At 42.3% G+C, this 18,635-nt stretch overlaps 1 protein-coding gene across 6 annotated transcripts in view; it reads left to right on the top strand.

Annotated features, from left to right (window-relative positions):
* Positions 1 to 18,635, top strand: part of PANK1 (pantothenate kinase 1) — a 101,235-nt gene that overhangs the window by 73,987 nt on the left and 8,613 nt on the right. For all 6 annotated transcript variants that reach the window (XM_053207651.1, XM_015069061.3, XM_027062603.2 and 3 more), the window contains 4 exons: positions 1,344 to 1,696; positions 11,342 to 11,595; positions 16,544 to 16,720; positions 17,231 to 17,354. In XM_053207651.1, coding sequence (XP_053063626.1) covers positions 1,344 to 1,696; positions 11,342 to 11,595; positions 16,544 to 16,720; positions 17,231 to 17,354 — 908 coding nt within the window. The remainder of the gene's footprint in view (positions 1 to 1,343; positions 1,697 to 11,341; positions 11,596 to 16,543; positions 16,721 to 17,230; positions 17,355 to 18,635) is intronic.

The following is an 18,635-nucleotide window of genomic DNA, read 5'->3' as shown; positions in this document are numbered from 1 at the left end:
CCTGAGCCAAACCCAAGCATCAGACGCTCAACCGGCTGAGCCATTCCAGGCACCCCTGCTCCCTATATCTTTAAACTCAGTTTTAATATTACAGTTTCAGATTTAGTCCATGGAGTCTACTGATGGAAATGAAAAGGGAGACCCCAGATTTTGGAATCTCATTTGGGTTTGCTCTGTGTTCACTGCAGAGCATCTGACAACACAGCGTTAACTTTCTAGGCTGCCTCTGAATGAAGTTAGCCAGTTCAGGGAGCTCGGCCTGTTCTTTTAATAATAAAAATAAGTATGATGGAGATTTGTTTTGTTATAGATAAACATCTCCAGGAGGCTTTATAGATATATACGTACACACGTACACACACACACACACACACACACCATCTCCTAAAGGCTTGCCTTAGGTTGCAGACCTGGTCAGGAGCTGTGCTCATTTGTGGGCTTGCCTGTCAGAGGCCATGGTTCTTCCAGTTTAGTGATTCCCAAGCCTGCAGATTGGAACCACTGGGGAACTTTCAAAAAATACTCATGCCCAGGTTGCAGCCTTGAATTAAAGTCAGAACCTGTGAGAGAGGAGACCAGAATTGGGATGCTAAAGGCGAGTCTGACACACTGCTGGGTTGAGGACTCCTTAGCAGGCCATTTGAGATGAAGAGAGTGACTCTGCTTAATGAAGAAATGAGCTATAAGAGGAGCTATAGCTTTTTAGAGTTCTGTCACCATAGGATCATCATCTCTCATCACCCACTTTCTCTCACTTTCTCCTTCCTGCCTATTCTGTAGATTAAAGCAGTGGAGTCGGCTCATGGAGGCAAAGATTGAAAACTCTTTCAATTGTTACTGCAAAGTGCCCTAGGGGTGTGCCAAGTGGGTTAGAGACCATCACGCCTCGGGTACACCTGGCATAGCCAGTTTTTCCCCTGGCATTGGAACAGATCACTGTTTCTTTGACTGAGATGCTGATAAGAGAGCATTTGAGAGCCATGGTGCCTGCAAAAAGAAATCTTTAAATATTGGAATTGCGCTCAGCTTGGGGAGACACTCGAGCTCTGAGAAGCCCTGGGAATTGAGACGAGCCTAGGGGACTGCAACGTCTTAGTTCTCTTCTCAACCTCAGTTCTGAGGCACAGTCTGAGTGGTCTGTGGGCAGACACATGGGCACCACTCGAATGGTGGATTCCCCCTTGCCTGTCTCTTCTTTTAGGCACGTCTGGTTGAATTCAGGTGGCGTGGATATTAAATGCACATTCAGATGTGACACCATTGCATTTCGTTATTGAATATTCAGAAATTGAACGTCTCTCCCAATGCATGGGATTCACCAGTACTATCTTTCTGTCCTCTAGCCTTCCCGTGGTTTGGGATGGACATCGGTGGAACGCTGGTTAAATTGGTCTACTTTGAGCCAAAGGATATTACAGCCGAAGAGGAGCAAGAGGAGGTAGAGAACCTGAAGAGCATCAGAAAGTATTTGACTTCTAATACGGCTTATGGGAAAACCGGGATCCGAGACGTCCATCTAGAACTGAAAAATCTGACCATGTGTGGGCGCAAAGGGAACCTGCACTTCATCCGCTTCCCCAGCTGTGCTATGCACAGGTTCATTCAGATGGGCAGCGAGAAGAACTTCTCCAGCCTCCACACCACGCTCTGTGCCACGGGAGGTGGGGCTTTCAAGTTCGAAAAGGACTTCAGAATGGTATGTCAGGTTTGTACTTGTTAAACAACAAAACCACCTGGCTTCTCATATGGAAGAGCTAGAGTACTAGTCTTGGGCTCTGGACAGGTTTACCTCACCTTGTCTGTGCCTCCGTTCCCTCCTGTATATGAGTAGTTCCTACCTCCTAGGGTTGTTAAGGATTCGATGAGTCAGTAGTATGTCCCTGGCATTTAGTAAATGCTCGTAAATATTAGCTATTGTCATCATCTTTGCTACAGCTACTGTTGCACAATATGCCAAAGATGAGATGGTATCGATCCCTGTCCGAAGTATCTTTGACTTTTCCACAGATGCTTTTCACGGTGTCGCGAAAAGCATAAACATCATGCCGGTTTTCTAGCTAGAGAGACTGAGGCCCGCCAGAGAGGCTTTCTATACATCCTGCGAACATTTTTTACTGCTGTCTACCTACTATTTGCTCTGAGTGTCTTTTTTTGTTTTGTGACTGTCACTCAGAAGTTTTGTTCGAGACAGAAATGAAACACCTGATACTATTTATAGGTGACTTCCTTTATTAGCCAGTAAGATTTGGGGAGCGTGATTTCACGTACTAAGAATAATGCTGTCTCCCAATGGGCAGTCCATACCAGCTCTGCATTGCTCATTTACATTTGAGAAAACTGGCTAAATGGAGGACACGGATGAGTAAGATATCTCATGTTTCTCTTTCTTTAGCAATCTTTCAACAGCTGTGTGTTCCAATTTCCCCATCTCTGCAGTCAGGATAATCTCTATACCGCCCAGCCTCAACCCGCACGGAACAAAAGGAGGATAAAGTGAAATAATGGATGTAGAAAGTAAAGAGAAAATCAGGGAAGCTAGGCTCGGCAGAAGTGACTGGACATTAGAGACGAAAGGGTTGGAAGACTTGGGGGCTAGCCTTGCCAGAAAGTTGAAAATGTAGTGAGATGAGTTACAAAATACACGTTTCCAAAGCCTGGGGTATAAAGTTCTGGCATTCTGTCATTGGAACTAGTGTAAATCCGGTCTTGCCACAACGTCTGTCATTAGTGAAAATTAATGAATCAATATATTATTCATGGCATTTAATAAAGCTATAAATGCAAATTTTATTTGCATCATCGAAAGTAACATCATTTATCCCACTAATTGTACAACACAGTTTCCAGGAATGCTGGCATTGGAGTCCTAGCACAGTATCCTAAGTGAGACTGATGATATCAGCTTTTGGCTCTTTCTTCTGTGTCCCCTTTCCCGATCTAGCAGTAGAATTTGGTGCTGCCACTTACCTAAATGATTCATGGCATCTCTTTCCCACCAAAGGGACCCAATGATCAAAGAGTTTGGAAACTGAAAAGGCTGAGATCCAGGGGCATGAAAATTAAATTTGAATTCATCATTGGAAAAGCATTGAACCTGAATTTTAGTGTTGTCTCTGCATGTAACTAGCTGGGTGACTTCGAGCAAGACATATCCCTTTTTAGCTTCGTCATCTGTAAAAAAGTGGCAGGAAAATGAAGAGAAGAGGGAGGAGTTCTAGGACATCAGAGCCTGAAGTCACCTTCGGAGACCAGAAAGTATAGCATTCGTGGCCTACATGGATAAGGAAACTAAAGCTAAAGAGAGATTAAGAGGCTTCAGTAGTGGGCACCTGGGTGGCTCAGTCAGTTAAGCGTCCCACTCTTGGGTTTGGCTCAGGTTGTGATCTCACATTGATGAGTTCGAGCCCCATGTCAGGCTCCATGCTGACAGAGCAGAGTCTTCTTGGGATTCTCTCTCTCCCTCTCTCTGTCCCTCTCCTGCTCACTCTCTCTGTCTCTCTCTCAAAATAAATAACCAAACTTAAAAACGTTTTTTAAAACGAAGAGACTGTGGTAGTGTCCCCTTGTAAGCACTAGGGTGTCAGCTCAATTCTGATTCAGGAGAAAATGCTGAGCCAGCCCTAGTGCTAGGAGCTTCCTTGTGTCAGCCTATCTGAACACCTCCACTAGGGAGCTTAAAGGGAAGCAAGGTGACCTAGAGCATTTATGCAACATCCCTCAATGCCTCCGTTCCTCCTTCTGGGTAGTGTACATTCTGAGAGAAAGTTACTCAATATATGTTAGCTGTGGGCAAGTGTGTTTCTCAAGGTTCTGAACTAAGCAAGGTCATACCTTATTACCACCAGAGTAAAGAAGACGCTGCTCCTTCAGGCAGGCTGTTAGAGCCTAATGAATAGACTGGAGCAGGGAGCAAGTCTGGAGTATTTGCCAAACAGCCTGGACAGCTGGGGGCATACATCCATAAAAAAGTAAATGGGTTGCCTTCTGTTTCCATGCTCGGTCTCAGCCAAAGCGAAGACAGAATTCATCGCTTCCCATAGCCTGTTTGCCAGGGTGCTGAGTTATGTGCCCCTATCCTTCCAAAGTTTGTGAGGATGAATAGGTCTTACCATCCTCTGTCCACAGTACACAAGTATGTATTGTGCTCCTTCTGGGCGTCAAGTACTGTTGGGAACAAAACAAAGCCCCTGCCCTTGAGGAGCTACCTTACAGTGTGGGGAGATGGTCAGTAATTAAATAAGCAAGTGAATATAGAATGTACCGCCACTACACACACACGCGCGCGCGCACACACACACACACACGTATATGTATGTATATTATGGAGGGAGGAAAAAAGCAGAGTAAAGGAGATAGGGAGTGTTGGGAGATTTTAGTGTGATGAGGTAACATTGGTGCGGGAACCAAAAGAAGTAATGAAACACCTCAGACCAGTATCTGGGGAAGGGTATTTTAGGCAGAGGGAACAGTAAGTACTAAGACCCTTAGGTGTGCTAAATGCAAGCTTTTGTCTCTTCCCTTTTCCAGAGTAGAAAATTGAAGGTGCTTACGTGGTTGGTTGTAAATGATCAATATATATACTAAGGAATCTGACAACATAAGGCAGTATATATATATCTCAAGATATATATATCAAGATATATATATCGAGATATATGTGTGTATATATATATATGTATGTGTGTGTATATATATACATATACACACACACATACATACACACTATAAAGTCCTGTCATTGTTATTGTATAAAATTACTGATTGGGGTATAATACAGCTTTGCAGAAGTGTGTTTTTAAAGCCTGAGTAGTTAGAGCTAACTGAAAGATGTTCAGCAGACCCTGAATAGTCAGCAATTGTTATATCTAATGACTATATCTTTTTCATTTATAGTAAATATACTTAAATCCTTAAATAATATCAACTAGCCTTCATCCAATTTAGAATGTACAAGAAAGAGCTATACACCATGAGACAAGCATTAAGTTAGACCCCCGCGTAGAATACTTTCAACTGAACAAAGCTGCAATTCTTTCTTCCTTTTTTTTCCCCCTTCTTTCTTTTCTCTCTTCTTTCCTTTTTTCCTTTCTTCTCCTTTTAACATTTTAGGGTCACTGTCACAAATAAACTTCTGACACTCAGAAGTTAGCCTTCTGAGTTAATGATACACCAAAATGGAACGCAGAAGAAAAACTTAATCTAACTACAAATGGTCTAAAAATTGATAAGCCAGTGAGGAATCCCACCATTGAAGAAAGTGATCTTCAAGGAGAAGACTTGGCTACCCCCTGTCTCTATTCTGTGAGTTTTCTTTTGAAGAGCTCACTAGAGGGGCACCAGGGTGGCTCAGTTGGTTAAGTGTCCAACTTCAACTCCGAGCCCATGGTTCACAAGTTCGAGCCCTGTGTTGGGCTCTGTGCTGACAGCTCAGGACCTGGAGCCTCCTTCAGATTCTGTGTCTCCCTCTCTCTCTGCCCCTTCTCCACTCATGCTCTGTCTCTCTCTCTCTCTCAAAAATAAGTGAACAGTAAAAAAAAAATAATAATTAGTGGAAAAATTATCAGGAAGAGGGAGGACAATTGTGGAAATGTGAAAATCTAAATCTAAGTGGATCATTCAAACACATTTATTAGCTTGGTTCCTATTAATCCAGGGACTGATTCGTGATATTGCAGCAGCATAAGGTTTGGTAGACAATGTCATTTTCCACTTGTGACTGGCTTGACGCTATGGCCTCTTTATTATTGGGTGCAGGGAGGAAGAAGCCATCTTGGAGGTTTTGTTATATTTCTTACTCACAGAACATGTTTGAAATTCATCTGTCTCGGGTCTCCTAGGTCTTCTTTGAGAAGAAAAAAGAGCCCAGGGTGAAATTTGTAATTCAGAATCAACCCTTTTATATGCAAATTATTCTTCGTTTCTGCCGGTGGTGGTTTCTGCATCTTCCAATATGTTTTATGGAACCAGTGTCCTCAAAAGCACCCTTGGGAAGTGTAGGGTATCATCCAGATGTGTATTTTATTCATGTCTAAAATACAATTTGGTGACTTATTTCTCAACTCTCAAGGGGAGTAATATAGCTGGTTTGGGGCAGGTCCATCAAATAACCCCATAGGAGTGGATATGGAACCTCTTGGGATGTTTTTGGGTTTTTTTGTTTTTTGTTTTTTGTTTTTTACCAGATTTATCTATTTAACTCCTTATTTAGTTATTTTTGACAGACTGGGCTGAAGCACATAAGGAGAACCTTTCACCTAATTGTATCCTGAGCATGCCTTGTATTTAGGACCCACATTTTTTCTAATATTAGCATAGAGGTATCATAGAACTCCCTCTACAAATTAGGATCTTCATTGTGGAAATAGTGTTTCCAATAGTGGAACAGTGCATTTCAACTCAAGAGAAGAAGTCCCAAATTATTTTATTTCTCACATAATTAGAACCCATGTGTATAGTTCTTTATAGTAGCCAAAACATTTTAACACAGGTGTCTCATTTGATTCTTTTTTTTTTTTTTGAGAGAGAGAGAGAGAGAGAGAGAGAGAGAGAGAGAGAGAGAGAGAATCTCAAGCAGGCTCCATGCTTAGTGCAGAGCCCCACGCAGGGCTCACGCCCACGACCCTGGGATCATGACCTGAGCTGAAATCAAGAGGCAGATGCTCAACCAACTGAGCCACCCAGGTGCCCCTCATTTGATTCTTGAAGATAATAGCTCTATGAGTTAGATAGGGCAGGTGCTATTAGGGAGAGTATGTGACCTTATTGAACACCTGTACTCACTGTTCTGGGGTCATGGACTCATCCCAGCTCTTCAGCTCCTAATACTGTGTGGTCCAAGGCCCAGCAGCATCAACATCACCTGGGATATTGTTAGAAATACAGTCAGAATCCCTGGGAGTGGAGCCCAATGGTCTGTGTTTCAACAAACCCTCCTGGTGATTCTGATGGGTCCTATAGTTTGAGAATCCCACCACACCCGTACGCTTGCTCGGGTGACTTTAGTACTGGGCAAACAATGTGAGTTCATCATAGTTGTAAGTTTGAAAGTTTTTTCTACTCTACCTCTTCCCCTACTTGCTAGCCTTGGGATCCGGGATAGGTCACTTAACAGCTGACCCCTGGTGATGCGTTTCATCTGCAAAATGAGTAGTAATAATAATAATAATAATAATAATAATAATAATAGCTTCCCTGCCTCAAGTCCTACAGATGAGATCATACAATTTTTTACTAGCTTCCATTATTTACACAGAGTTTGAGTCTTAGGACAAGCTTAGGTTTGTTGCTTTTATATTTGGGGAGTAGTTTAAGCTTAATTATTTAGGAATTGGCAGAAGCCATACTTTCTGAAAGTGGTGAGGAGACTTACAAGCAGTGGGGTGCTGGGGCCAGTTCCTACAGGCTTAGGAGAGCTCATTGTGTGCATGTCTTCTCAACTCTGTGTTAGTGACATCATGTTTGGAGCTTGAAATTAGCCATTGTGGGGGCGATTATGCCACAGAAATTGGTAAATGCTATAAAACAGGGCTTTTGCTCCCAGAGAGCTGGTTGTTAAACATTTACCAGCACACCTCGGTTACAAGGTGATGTTCACATTAGTTATAGCTTCATCTGCGTGTTTGCTGGATCTGATGTTTCAGATCTATCATCATTTAAGACCCATTATAGAGATGAGCATTAGAATACATATAAAGTTAGTAGGATAGAAGTCAGAATCAGCCCACAGAAATGTTTGGTTGGCCTGCAATATTTTTAAAAAGTTAATTCGCTGTCAGATAATTTATTACACCGAGCCCCCTTTACCATAGGGCAACAATGGGCTGCAGGCGAATTGTAAATAGGTGTATATTGTCCTGTGTGCAACAATCCCCATCATCCTGTTACTTTACATCCACTCAAGGGCTTCACTCTTCATGTTTTCTTACTGTCTCCTGTAGGTATTTGCACTTGTTACCCCCGATATAAAAGAAACTAAATGTGTTTTTTGGAGAATGAGTGGTTTTCCATAGCTAGGACCTGAACGTGCTGTTTTAGGCTTTCCACAAAGTTAATATAGTTGTATTTACAAAGTAGAAAGTCTGGGGAGTAATTCCCATCTTGTTCTGAATTTCAGTTGGTCTGTTTGAATATCCAAGTAAGGATTTGGCCCATTGCTTAACACTTGGGAGCCTGGACTTTTTCCTGGATGGTGAAGACTTTTGAGGGAGGTCTCTACAGGTCTCCGAAAATGACTAATTTCTGTTTCCCAGTTTGGGGATGCATGACCTGGGCTTTGGAAATATCCACCCCTCAGTAAAATGTATAGCAGAGATGTTTATTCGCTGCTAGGACTTTATTTGAAAAACTTTTTAGTGTTTATTTATTTATTTTGAGAGAGAGAGAGAGAAGGAGTGGTGGGAGGTGGGGGGCAGAAGGAGAGGGGGAGAAAGAACCCCAAGCAGGCTCAGCACTGTCAGCGAGGAGCCTGACACAGGGCTCAAACCCACAAACCATGAAATCATGACCTGAGCCGAAATCAAGAGTTGGACACTTGACCGACTGAGCCACCCAGGCGCCCCGAAAATGATTTTGATGGGAAAAATGAGATAACAATGTTTTCTTTCAGATCAAAGTTTGTATGTGCTTAGTTTATTTGCCTTGAGGTTTTTCTTTTTCCACAGCATAAAAGCCGTGCCACACTGTGTCTCTACGTTTGTGATGTTGGCTCTGGGCATGGCTGTCAATATGGTTGATGGACCTCTGATTAATTTTTAAGCAGGTTAACCTATGGTCCCAAGACTGGCTGATGAAATTGATACTTTTCAGTTTGGTTTGACCCAAGAAGCGCTAACTTTCCCTGTCCCATTGAAAAAAATGTTTATTAAACAATTACGATGGGACAGGCCTTTGAGCGCTGTGCTCAGGGGCACCTGATGAACCATAAACAAAGTCCGGATGTGGTTAATGCTCTAAGCGGAAGAGCATGGGGTTTCATATGTGTCATACAATCTTTTCAGGTCTCCAGGTAGTTTTCTACCTAAAGTATTACCCCCTTAAAACGTATATGATTACTTGTATCACACCCCAAATTTTCACTTGGTAAAAAAGGAAATGTTTGGAATCATGTATGAGATAGGTTTACTTTATCAGCAAGTGTCATTTAGGATGATTGTTTCTGGGGACCTCCTTTCTACTTGTTGGATGATATGCTGCCCAATTCATGAATCATCGAACAAAGCCAATTAGATCTTTAAATTAAAAAAAAAAAAAAAGAACAATTCTTCGTATAAGAAAACTTGTACCGCCTTGCTGGTAACCTGTTCAAACTAATTCTGCTCTATAGATATAGATTTAGTGGGTTTTCTTGAATGGGAAAATCCAGATGGGTGATATGAAGTCAAAAGTTTTCTTCCAGCTGCTAACTTTTATAATGAAAATGATGGCTTTCTGGCAAAATATCTAAGTACAGCACTTGTATAGGTTGTTTCCAGATCCCAGAAGTACTTTGCGTTGTGGAGACAAGAGAAGAACAGGGAGTCACTGGGAGCTGTTTGCTAGCTGTATCACTGAGGGAAAGTTATTTAAGCTCTGGGAGCCTTAATCATAAAGGGTAAAATACCTACTTTTGGGTTCCCTGAGAATTAAATGATCTACTACAAGTTCTTAGCATGTAATACACAATAAACACTAGGTATTATTTTCTTAAAGATTTTTTTAATCTTTATTTCTTGATCTTTTTGAGAGAAAGACAGTGAAGTCCGTGAATCTGTGACCTGAGCCGAAGTTGGACGCTCAACCGACTGAGCCATCCAGGCAGCCCCCCAAAGATATATATATTTTTTAATTTAAGTTAGACCTGACAAATTATCTTCTTTCACTAGTTCAGTGTCATATTGATGATTTTTAGATTTTCTTTTTTCTTTTTTTTTTAGTCCATAGGAAATGATCCTCAACTCATGTTGATGATTATTAGATTTTTTCTTTCTTTCTTCCTTTCTTTCTTTCTTTCTTTCTTTCTTTCTTTCTTTCTTTCTTTCTCTTTCTTTTTTTGTCCATGCAAAATTATCCTCAACCGAGACATATGGACCAGCAATAATATGACTCTTGGGGGCCATGAATTAAACTTTTGAGGATGCAAAGGAGCCATTCTCCCCTAAGCCTGCCCCACAGCCAACTCATTCCCATTTTCTTTTTTCCCCCTGTACCTGGGAGAATGGGAGTTTTTGTCTCAGAGGAGCATGAAAAGGCACTTTAGGACCACCTCCACTATTAATAAAATAGCCAACATCTTTTGAGCCTTTTGTACATATATTATTATCATGAAATCTCTACAACAACATTGTACAGTGGATATCATCCCCATTTTACAGAGAAGCAGCCTGAGGCTTGACAAGTTAAATAGCTTGCCCCACATCCCTCAGTTAAGTGTTAGAGCTAGAATTCAAAGCCAAGTCTATCTAAACTCCAAAGCCCAGGCCTGGGAAAAGGAGACCTGGATTTCAAAGGCTCAAAGGTGTTTGTCTCCAGCTCCTAGGCTCGCTGTGCCTCCCTAAGGACCTCATCGTGTCAAAGAAGTGTGGGATTCTCTCTGCTCTCAGAACATTCTCACTCTCTGCCCTGCAGGGGAGCCCCGGTCTTAGCGATGCGCTCTGTTCGTTTCCTGTGGCTGCTGTAACAAATTATCCCAAACGTAGTGGCTTAAGACAACAGAAATGGATTCAGTCATAGTTCTGGAGGCCACATGACCCAAATCAAGGTGATGGCAGGACCACACTTCCCTTAGAGGCTCTCGGGCAGATTCTGTTCCTTGCCTCTTCCAGCTTCTGGTGGCTGTTGGCGTTTGTTGGCCTGTAGTGCAGTACTCCAATCTCTGCCTCTGTCTTCACCTGGCCTTCTCCTCTGGCCATCAGCTCTTTACTGTGTGTCTCATAAGGAAACTCGGCAGTGGACTTAGAGTCCACTCAGATAATACAGGATGTTCTCTTCATCTCAGGATCCTTAACTGAATGACATCTGCAAAGACCCTTTTTCAAAATCAGGTAACAGTCACAGGCTCTAAAAATTAGGACATGAACATACCTTTCAGGGCCCACCAGTTCAACCCATGACACATGCTATTGGATGCTTTCCCGGCAAGCAGGCAATTTCCTGTCCCTCATTTCCCACTCTGGGCAGACACGATGTCCGGCCAAGGTGCTTCTCTGGCAGAATGACTAATTACAACCAGATTTCACAACTCAGTGTTTCAAAAATATTGTCATGCTTTTACTGTTAATAACACATTTTTAAGTCCAGCTAAAAGCCTACGGGGCTTCCCCGGAAGTGGTCATAGCCTCTCTCATGAGGTTTTGTTCTCTTTCAGATTGCTGACCTGCAGCTCCATAAACTGGATGAACTGGACTGTCTGATTCAGGGCCTGCTTTACGTCGACTCCATTGGCTTCAATGGCAAGCCAGAATGTTACTATTTTGAAAATCCCACAAATCCTGAATTGTGTCAAAAAAAGCCGTACTGCCTTGATAACCCATACCCTATGTTGCTGGTGAACATGGGCTCGGGTGTCAGCATCCTAGCAGTGTACTCCAAGGACAACTATAAAAGAGTTACAGGGACCAGGTAAACATGGTTTCTACTAGAAGAACCTTTCTGTACTTAAATCCAGGCGTCTCTCTTGAAGACCAGTTTGTAAAAAGATTCTTTGTACTGAGTACATTTTTAAAAGAAGGATCTTACGCTCCTCAGCCAACCAGAAAGGATTTATTGCATGATACGTTAAAATAGTAGAAGGATGCTTTATATAAAGGTGAATAAAACACAGTCCTTACCCTGCTGGAAACTGGTCAGGTGGAGGGAAGGATTAGCACACACCAAACAGAAGGCAGTCCATGTTAAGTGCCAAATGAATGGCAGGGACAATAAGAGAGTAGAATTCAGAAGAAAGGATGCTTGGGATGGTCAGAGAGGGCTTCGGAAGAAACCTTCTCTTGGAATTTCCTTGGTGCCTGGCACAGGATGCGTGGCTTGAAATAAATCACCACTGCAACCAGTAAAGCAAACTGGGTTTACAAAAAATGTTTTTTTTTACCCTGAGTTAAATGTTCCAGCTGAAAGCCAGAATGGTTGGCACAGGGCACAGGGACTCTGCAAGTGCAACTGACAGGAAGACGGTGCCGCAGCTGCACTTGGGTGGGGTGCCTTGCTTTTAGCACGCGCACACGCCCAAGTGCAGTTGTGCCCAGCTTCCTGTTCGTAGTGATTCAACAGGGGCAAAAGAATCCAGTGTCAGAAATCTCTGAGAAATGCTAGTGTAAACAAAATCTAGGAAGTTTCTCTTACTTCTAAGTGAAGGATTCGGTGTGAAGTGTTTCTCCCACCAATTGGAGCACAGAACCCGTTTTTGGAGGAATAACTTAAGGAACCAGTGCCAGGTGGAATGCATGGTTTTGGACATGGTATCAAACCCGTCGTTGTTAATAGATGAAGATATCGTGGAACTTCTCTGGGCCTCAGTGCCCTTGTTTGTGCCACAAAGGGGGTTGTTTCTTAGGTCGTTTCTATGGGCATTTCTAGTGCTGACATCCTCCACTATTACTTCCCCATTAGGAGAAGAGCACTGTTTTTCGGGCGTATTTCTCTGCCCTGTGATGGGTCCGCATTAGTCAGTGTGATTCACCACTGGGGAAGGGAAGATTTAGTCCTCCAGAAGACTTGGGCAATGTCTGGAGACATTTTTTTTTTTTGGTTGTCATAATCGGATGTGGGGTGTGACTGGCATCTAGTGGCTAGAGGCTAGGGACACCGCTAAATATCCTACAAAGCACAGGGAAGCCCCCAACAACAAAAAGGTACTGAACCCCAAAAGTCAATAGTACTGCTGTTGAGGAACCCTGGCATGTGCGTGCGCACACACACACACACACACACACACACACATACACACACACACACACACACACACACACACACACTCCGACTGAATCCTGCTTGTGTTGAGAATATCGAATGTTAATCGCTACTTGGCACACATTTTCTCAGTGAGCATACAGAACTAAGCTTCCTTGCTCACAGAAGAATCACAGCTGTCCCACGACTGTATTAGGACTGTCAGGAGTGTCAAAGACAAATGAATATTTCGGCCAAGCTGGTTTTACCTTAGAGAGTGATCTCCTAATACAAGTACAGTTTTGAAGAAACTACAGACTTCTTCCCAGAAGGAGTCCTTGATTGGTAGGAGCTAGTCCCAAGGTAACAAGCTAAATAAACACTTTTCCTCAGTTAGAGATATTTATAATTTCGTTGATTAACACTTAGCAAATTCATGCATCACAATCACAATTCTATTTTCTCAAACTTGGAAGTTCCAGGAATCTAGGTCATCTTCTTGAACAGCTGCTAATGAGCTAATTGTGGTGTTTGGCTTCTATTACATGTGTAATCATGCTCATGAATTCCCATTATTGGTAAATGCCCATGAATGACCGGTGTGTTGCAACCATCAACAGACCCTGTCTGGATATCCAAGTTACTCTGCAAATGCTTTTCGACCAGTAGTTTTGGAAACATGCTATAGCCGACTGAAGGTTCATAGAGAGCCCTTTCGAGGGCTGCCACAGGTAGGGGAAGGAAAGGAAACATCAGTTCTGTGGGCTGCAGCTCCTCCTTGGCCAACCAGAGTTGTTCTGCCAAAGGCTTCCAAGTTACAAAAGCACCGATATAAATAAACTATTATGGTCGGCAACGAACGTCAGTTTGTAAAACACACTTTGGGAATCACTGATCTAAGCAAATGGCTTCAGCTTTAAGTTTACTACTGCTATCGTGAACTGGTGGCTATAACTCCAGGTTTTTTGTGATTATGTTATACTCTATTTTCTCAAACATTTTTATTTTTAGGAAGCCACATCATTACAGGAGATCAGTTTCTTTTAAGCATATGACTTTATTATTTTTTTTAATTTTATTTTTTATTTTTTTAAATTTACATCCAAATTAGTTAGCATATAGTACTTTATTATTTTTTTAATGTTTATTTATTTTTGAGAGAGAGACAGAGAGACAGAGAGAGGGGAGGGGCAGAGAGAGAGGGAAACACAGAATCTGAAGCAGGCTCCAGGCTCTGAGCGATCAACACAGAGCCGGACATGGGGCTCAAACTCACAAACTGCGAGATCATGACCTGAGCCAAAGTCGGACGCTAAACTGACTGAGCCACCCAGGCGCCCCTTAAGCATACGATTTTAAATGGTTCGTTTCATGTTATGTGTAATTTTATAACATCCTAGATGAGGTAGTGACCCCCTTTTTGTTCTATTGACACTACTCCAATTTTATTGTAGAAGCTAAAGAAAAAAGAGGACTTTACAGCTGACATTGTTGGAATGTGCAGATTATTAAAAGGGGAATGTAAAGAATTTTGGAACTTAGGTGAAAGTAATAGCGCAGCTCATCTCATTGTTCTGGAATCTATTTTAAGGGCACGAGCCCTCAGTAATTGAAGGTTTCTTCTCCTTTTCCCTAAAATCCCTCACTACAAGGTTGTTGGTTTTTGGAAAAAAAAAAAAAAATGATGATGATGCTATTCGACAGCTGCTCCCTGGCAGTATGTTTTTGTGTCCAGTTGGCTGAGGGTCTTACCGTGTCTATGGAAACAAACTGATGTACCTGATCATGAGCGAGAGAATCACTTTGATTAAATCCTGGTTAGCAGGTTGAGGATATTAATAAAGTGCTCTTCTGCGACTGTGCGTCCTTTCCTCCCATCTGCAGCGTGCCAGCGACGCACATGCATGCTCGCTTTCCCCACGCAGCCCCGATGCTTTGTCTGGAGCCACGGGTCATCTTCCAGCCACACAAAGCACTCGTCCGTGTCCACTCATACCAACACATCAGTTGACGAATTGCCTTCTTTCTAAGTCCGCCAATGTCTCCGGTTGCCTAGATTGAGAGTAGGTTGTTGACTGCCTTGATTGACAGGAATACCTGATGTTCAAAGAAAGGTTATTAGCATGGATGAAAGCAGCTAGAAGCATGAGAAATGACTTAAAAACATACAGAGACAAATCCAGATGGCACGCAAACCAAAAATTGTCCCCACTAAAATATACTAGCTTTGGAGGGCAGACTGAAACCGACAAGGTGTGTGCCACACCGTGTTAAATGTAAATAAGTTTTCTTAGAGGAAATCCAAATGTCTACTGTGACGGACTTGCCAAGGCAGGGATGTCCATGAGATCTTTATTTCCTCCTGCTACTGTACCTTCAGTGTGGGTAGCTGCCTCTGGTGGTGCCTAGCTACATAATTTTCCACAAGGAGCTATAGTTTCAATCAAGTACGTATTTTTGTAAGAATCACTATTTAAGAAATATCACATACAGTTTTGTTTTAGATACAACTTAAAGAACTGTGTGCCTGTCTATAATCTGGCACCTTCTTGTCGACAGTTATTGACAGAAAATAGAGTTTCCCCTAGAGTTTCTTGCTTCAAATTTAAATTTAAAATAACCTTCACCTCCACTTGAATTTTCTCTTAGAATTAAAAAGCCAGTACCCAAACACACATGGGCTTCCCAGGGCTAGCAGCTCGTGGAGCTTGAGGACAAAACTGACATAAGCAATTGACTCTTCTGCATTTGCTCATCTATGTGGTAGAGTGAAACCCAGGCCAGGGTCAGTGCCTCTTTCCCTGCCCGGAGGTCACTGGTGATAGCTCCACTCCAAGCTTGCTTCTCTTTCTGTCACGTAACTGACATTAAGACGCAACTAAATTCATTCTCAACTACCATAATTAGTTTCTAATTTTGTCTAAAGGGACTATTTTAGAAGACTTTTCCCCAAAACGACTGAAAGCTTTTAAAACATAGCTGAGCGTTGAAACTGTTTTATGACCTTTGTTACAATTTTTGACTACTGGGTAGTAAGTAAAATATTAATAACCTTTTCCAGAGTCTACCAGAAAAAAATCCAGTATGTGAGCCATCAGTGGTTTCCGTTTAGAAATTTCTAAGAAGGTTCAATGAGATTATGTCTGCTAGAGGTCAAGGTAAAAGATAACAGCTTCTGGGCAGGCTTTTCCTCACAACCCTAGGTCAGTCTGGCTCTGCACTTGTGAACTTCGTGTACACAAGGTTTCTTTTTCCAAGTATTTGTATGAAGCTACACTTTTTTTTCATAGCAGTCATTTCTCTGGTTATTTGCTGCTTTCAGACCACTTACATAAGAGAGATCCTGATTCGCCCCATTTTATAGGTGAGAAGACTCAGTGAGATTCTTAGGTTAGTGGCTAGCTGAAGGTCTCACAACGGAAATCAGTGAAAGTCTTTCTCTGGTTTTATTCTTCAATTCAGGGGCAAGTTTTCCTTGGTGTTTCTTTTTAGCCTCTGCCCTTTTTTTTTTTTTTTTAATCCAATCTACCCTCAAGCTATTTTGCACCCTCCACAAAATTCAAGTGCCCCTTTGTTTTTCTTCTGTTTTTATTAACCCGTATTAGTGACCTTGTTGTAGTTGGGGACTCGGATGGGCATATCTTAAAGTAAAATTTAAAAATAAACCTTATTGTTCCTTCAGTCTTGGAGGTGGAACATTCCTAGGCCTATGTTGCTTGCTGACTGGTTGTGAGACCTTTGAAGAAGCTCTGGAAATGGCAGCTAAAGGCGACAGCACCAATGTTGATAAGCTGGTGAAGGACATTTACGGAGGAGACTATGAACGATTTGGCCTTCAAGGATCCGCTGTAGCATCAAGGTAGAGACGAAGTAGCTAGGAGCCATAGTGTTTAAACAAGGCAACCTCTCCACCCTGGCCATTCACTTAGTTATTTTTAAAAATGTCAACCCACCAGCCTGGTGCAAGTATCTATGGTTATTGGAGCTCAGACTTGATCTCCCACCCTTTAGAAAGCACTGAGATGTTTAGCCTTTGATGCTTGTGCTTAAAATAGGGCAGCTTTGAAAGAAGGTTCTGGAAAACTGCAACAGTTTCCCCGGTTCCATTCTTGTCAATATATCTAGAGAGCATTAAAAAAAATTTTTTTTCCCATTAATAGTCATGCTACTTTGCCCCTATTTAAAAAAAAAAAAAAAAAGGGCAGCCAACCATTCATATCGTAATCCTGTCTGCTTGTAAACCATGGTAGCCAAATCAGGTCATTTGAACTTGAACAGTTATTCATAAGGCTTTCCACAGTACATTGGTGAAAGCGTGGGACCTGCCTGAGGATGATTTTGAACACTCTCGCTAATATTTCCAACATAGCTTTGGCAACATGATGAGTAAGGAAAAGCGAGATTCCATCAGCAAGGAAGACCTCGCCCGAGCCACACTGGTCACCATCACCAACAACATTGGCTCCATTGCTCGGATGTGTGCGTTGAATGAGGTAAGGCCTTAACCCAGAGAAAGACTTGTGTCATTCATACACATCATCTTTAGCAGTGCAAAACTGTTGACCCTTACAAAATTGTAGATCCTTGGGATGCTGCCCTTTGTCCTAATCACATCTTGTAGAACGTGAGGGGTGTGTTTTGGGAAATGGAAAGGAGTATGTGTCTTATTTTTAAGAGGCACTGGATAATAAATGGCAAGCCATCTAATCATGGAAACCAGGTAAAATTTACCACACATACCATAGCCTCTCTGACCATCATTATTACCATGTACCTACTGAAATGTGAGGGAAAGACTGTGCATCCTTGCAAATAACTGCAGGTAAAGTGTTCCACTTGCAATAGTTGATATTCTCTCTGCTTTCAGCTTCTTTACAGTGTTGCCTTGTGGCATGGAGTTCAAGCAGCATTGTACAGGGCTATCAAAGCATAGAGAGCTTGCTACAGCCAAGGCCAGCCAGAGCCCCGGGCACAAAAAGGGGTGGAGCTGGTGACAGACAAAGTTTTGGTAACATGATTTGAAACACTGCAGAATTCCTGCAGGAAAATAGAACTCTTTTCTGAAAGACAAGACCTGTAAAGTAGCATGGCTCCCACTGAGCTGTGTTAGGAAGACAAGAAAGGGGTTAGGAACATGTAACATGCAACGGGTAATAGAAGTTATATTAAAGAATCACAGTCGCATCCGTGATAGAGTTCTTAAAAATATAATTTTAATAGAAATACATACAGAAGACAGTCAAATCCTAAGTGTACAGCTTGAATTTTCACACACCTGTATAACCACCACTCAGATCAAGAAATAGAACATTACAGGTACTGCAGAAACCAGCCCCTGTCCCCTCCTAGTTGAACAGTGGGGTTTTAAACACGGTAAGAGGTGATCTTTATGACGGGTGGTGCCAGCCCGGCCTTTGAGCTCTGGGGTTACAACTTTGAATAGAATATGCCACTGGTCTGTGGCTCAGGGTCACAACTTTTTTAAGTCCCTGTCTGAGATGGAGTTTAAAGGAAAGGCCAGGAGTTTAAATGCAAGGCTGAAGTGGAAAGAAAGAATGTATTCCAGCCATGTGCCTTTCAAAGTCCACTGCAGTCATGGGACTCATTTTAACAGAGGATTTATTTTTTGACCTTAACCTTTAAAGGGAGTTTTTTCCAGGTAGCCAAACAAAGCCTGACCAGTATGTGTGTAGTGGGCTGTCCTCACATACTCACAAAGGTCAGCTGGATGGCAATGTCCCTGCCCCACAGGGTCATAGATGCCCTTTCCCCTG

The sequence above is a fragment of the Acinonyx jubatus genome, chromosome D2 (genome assembly GCF_027475565.1).
Source record: "Acinonyx jubatus isolate Ajub_Pintada_27869175 chromosome D2, VMU_Ajub_asm_v1.0, whole genome shotgun sequence".
In the NCBI taxonomy this organism is placed as follows: domain Eukaryota; kingdom Metazoa; phylum Chordata; class Mammalia; order Carnivora; family Felidae; genus Acinonyx; species Acinonyx jubatus.
This window is presented reverse-complemented; position numbering and strand designations above follow the sequence as displayed.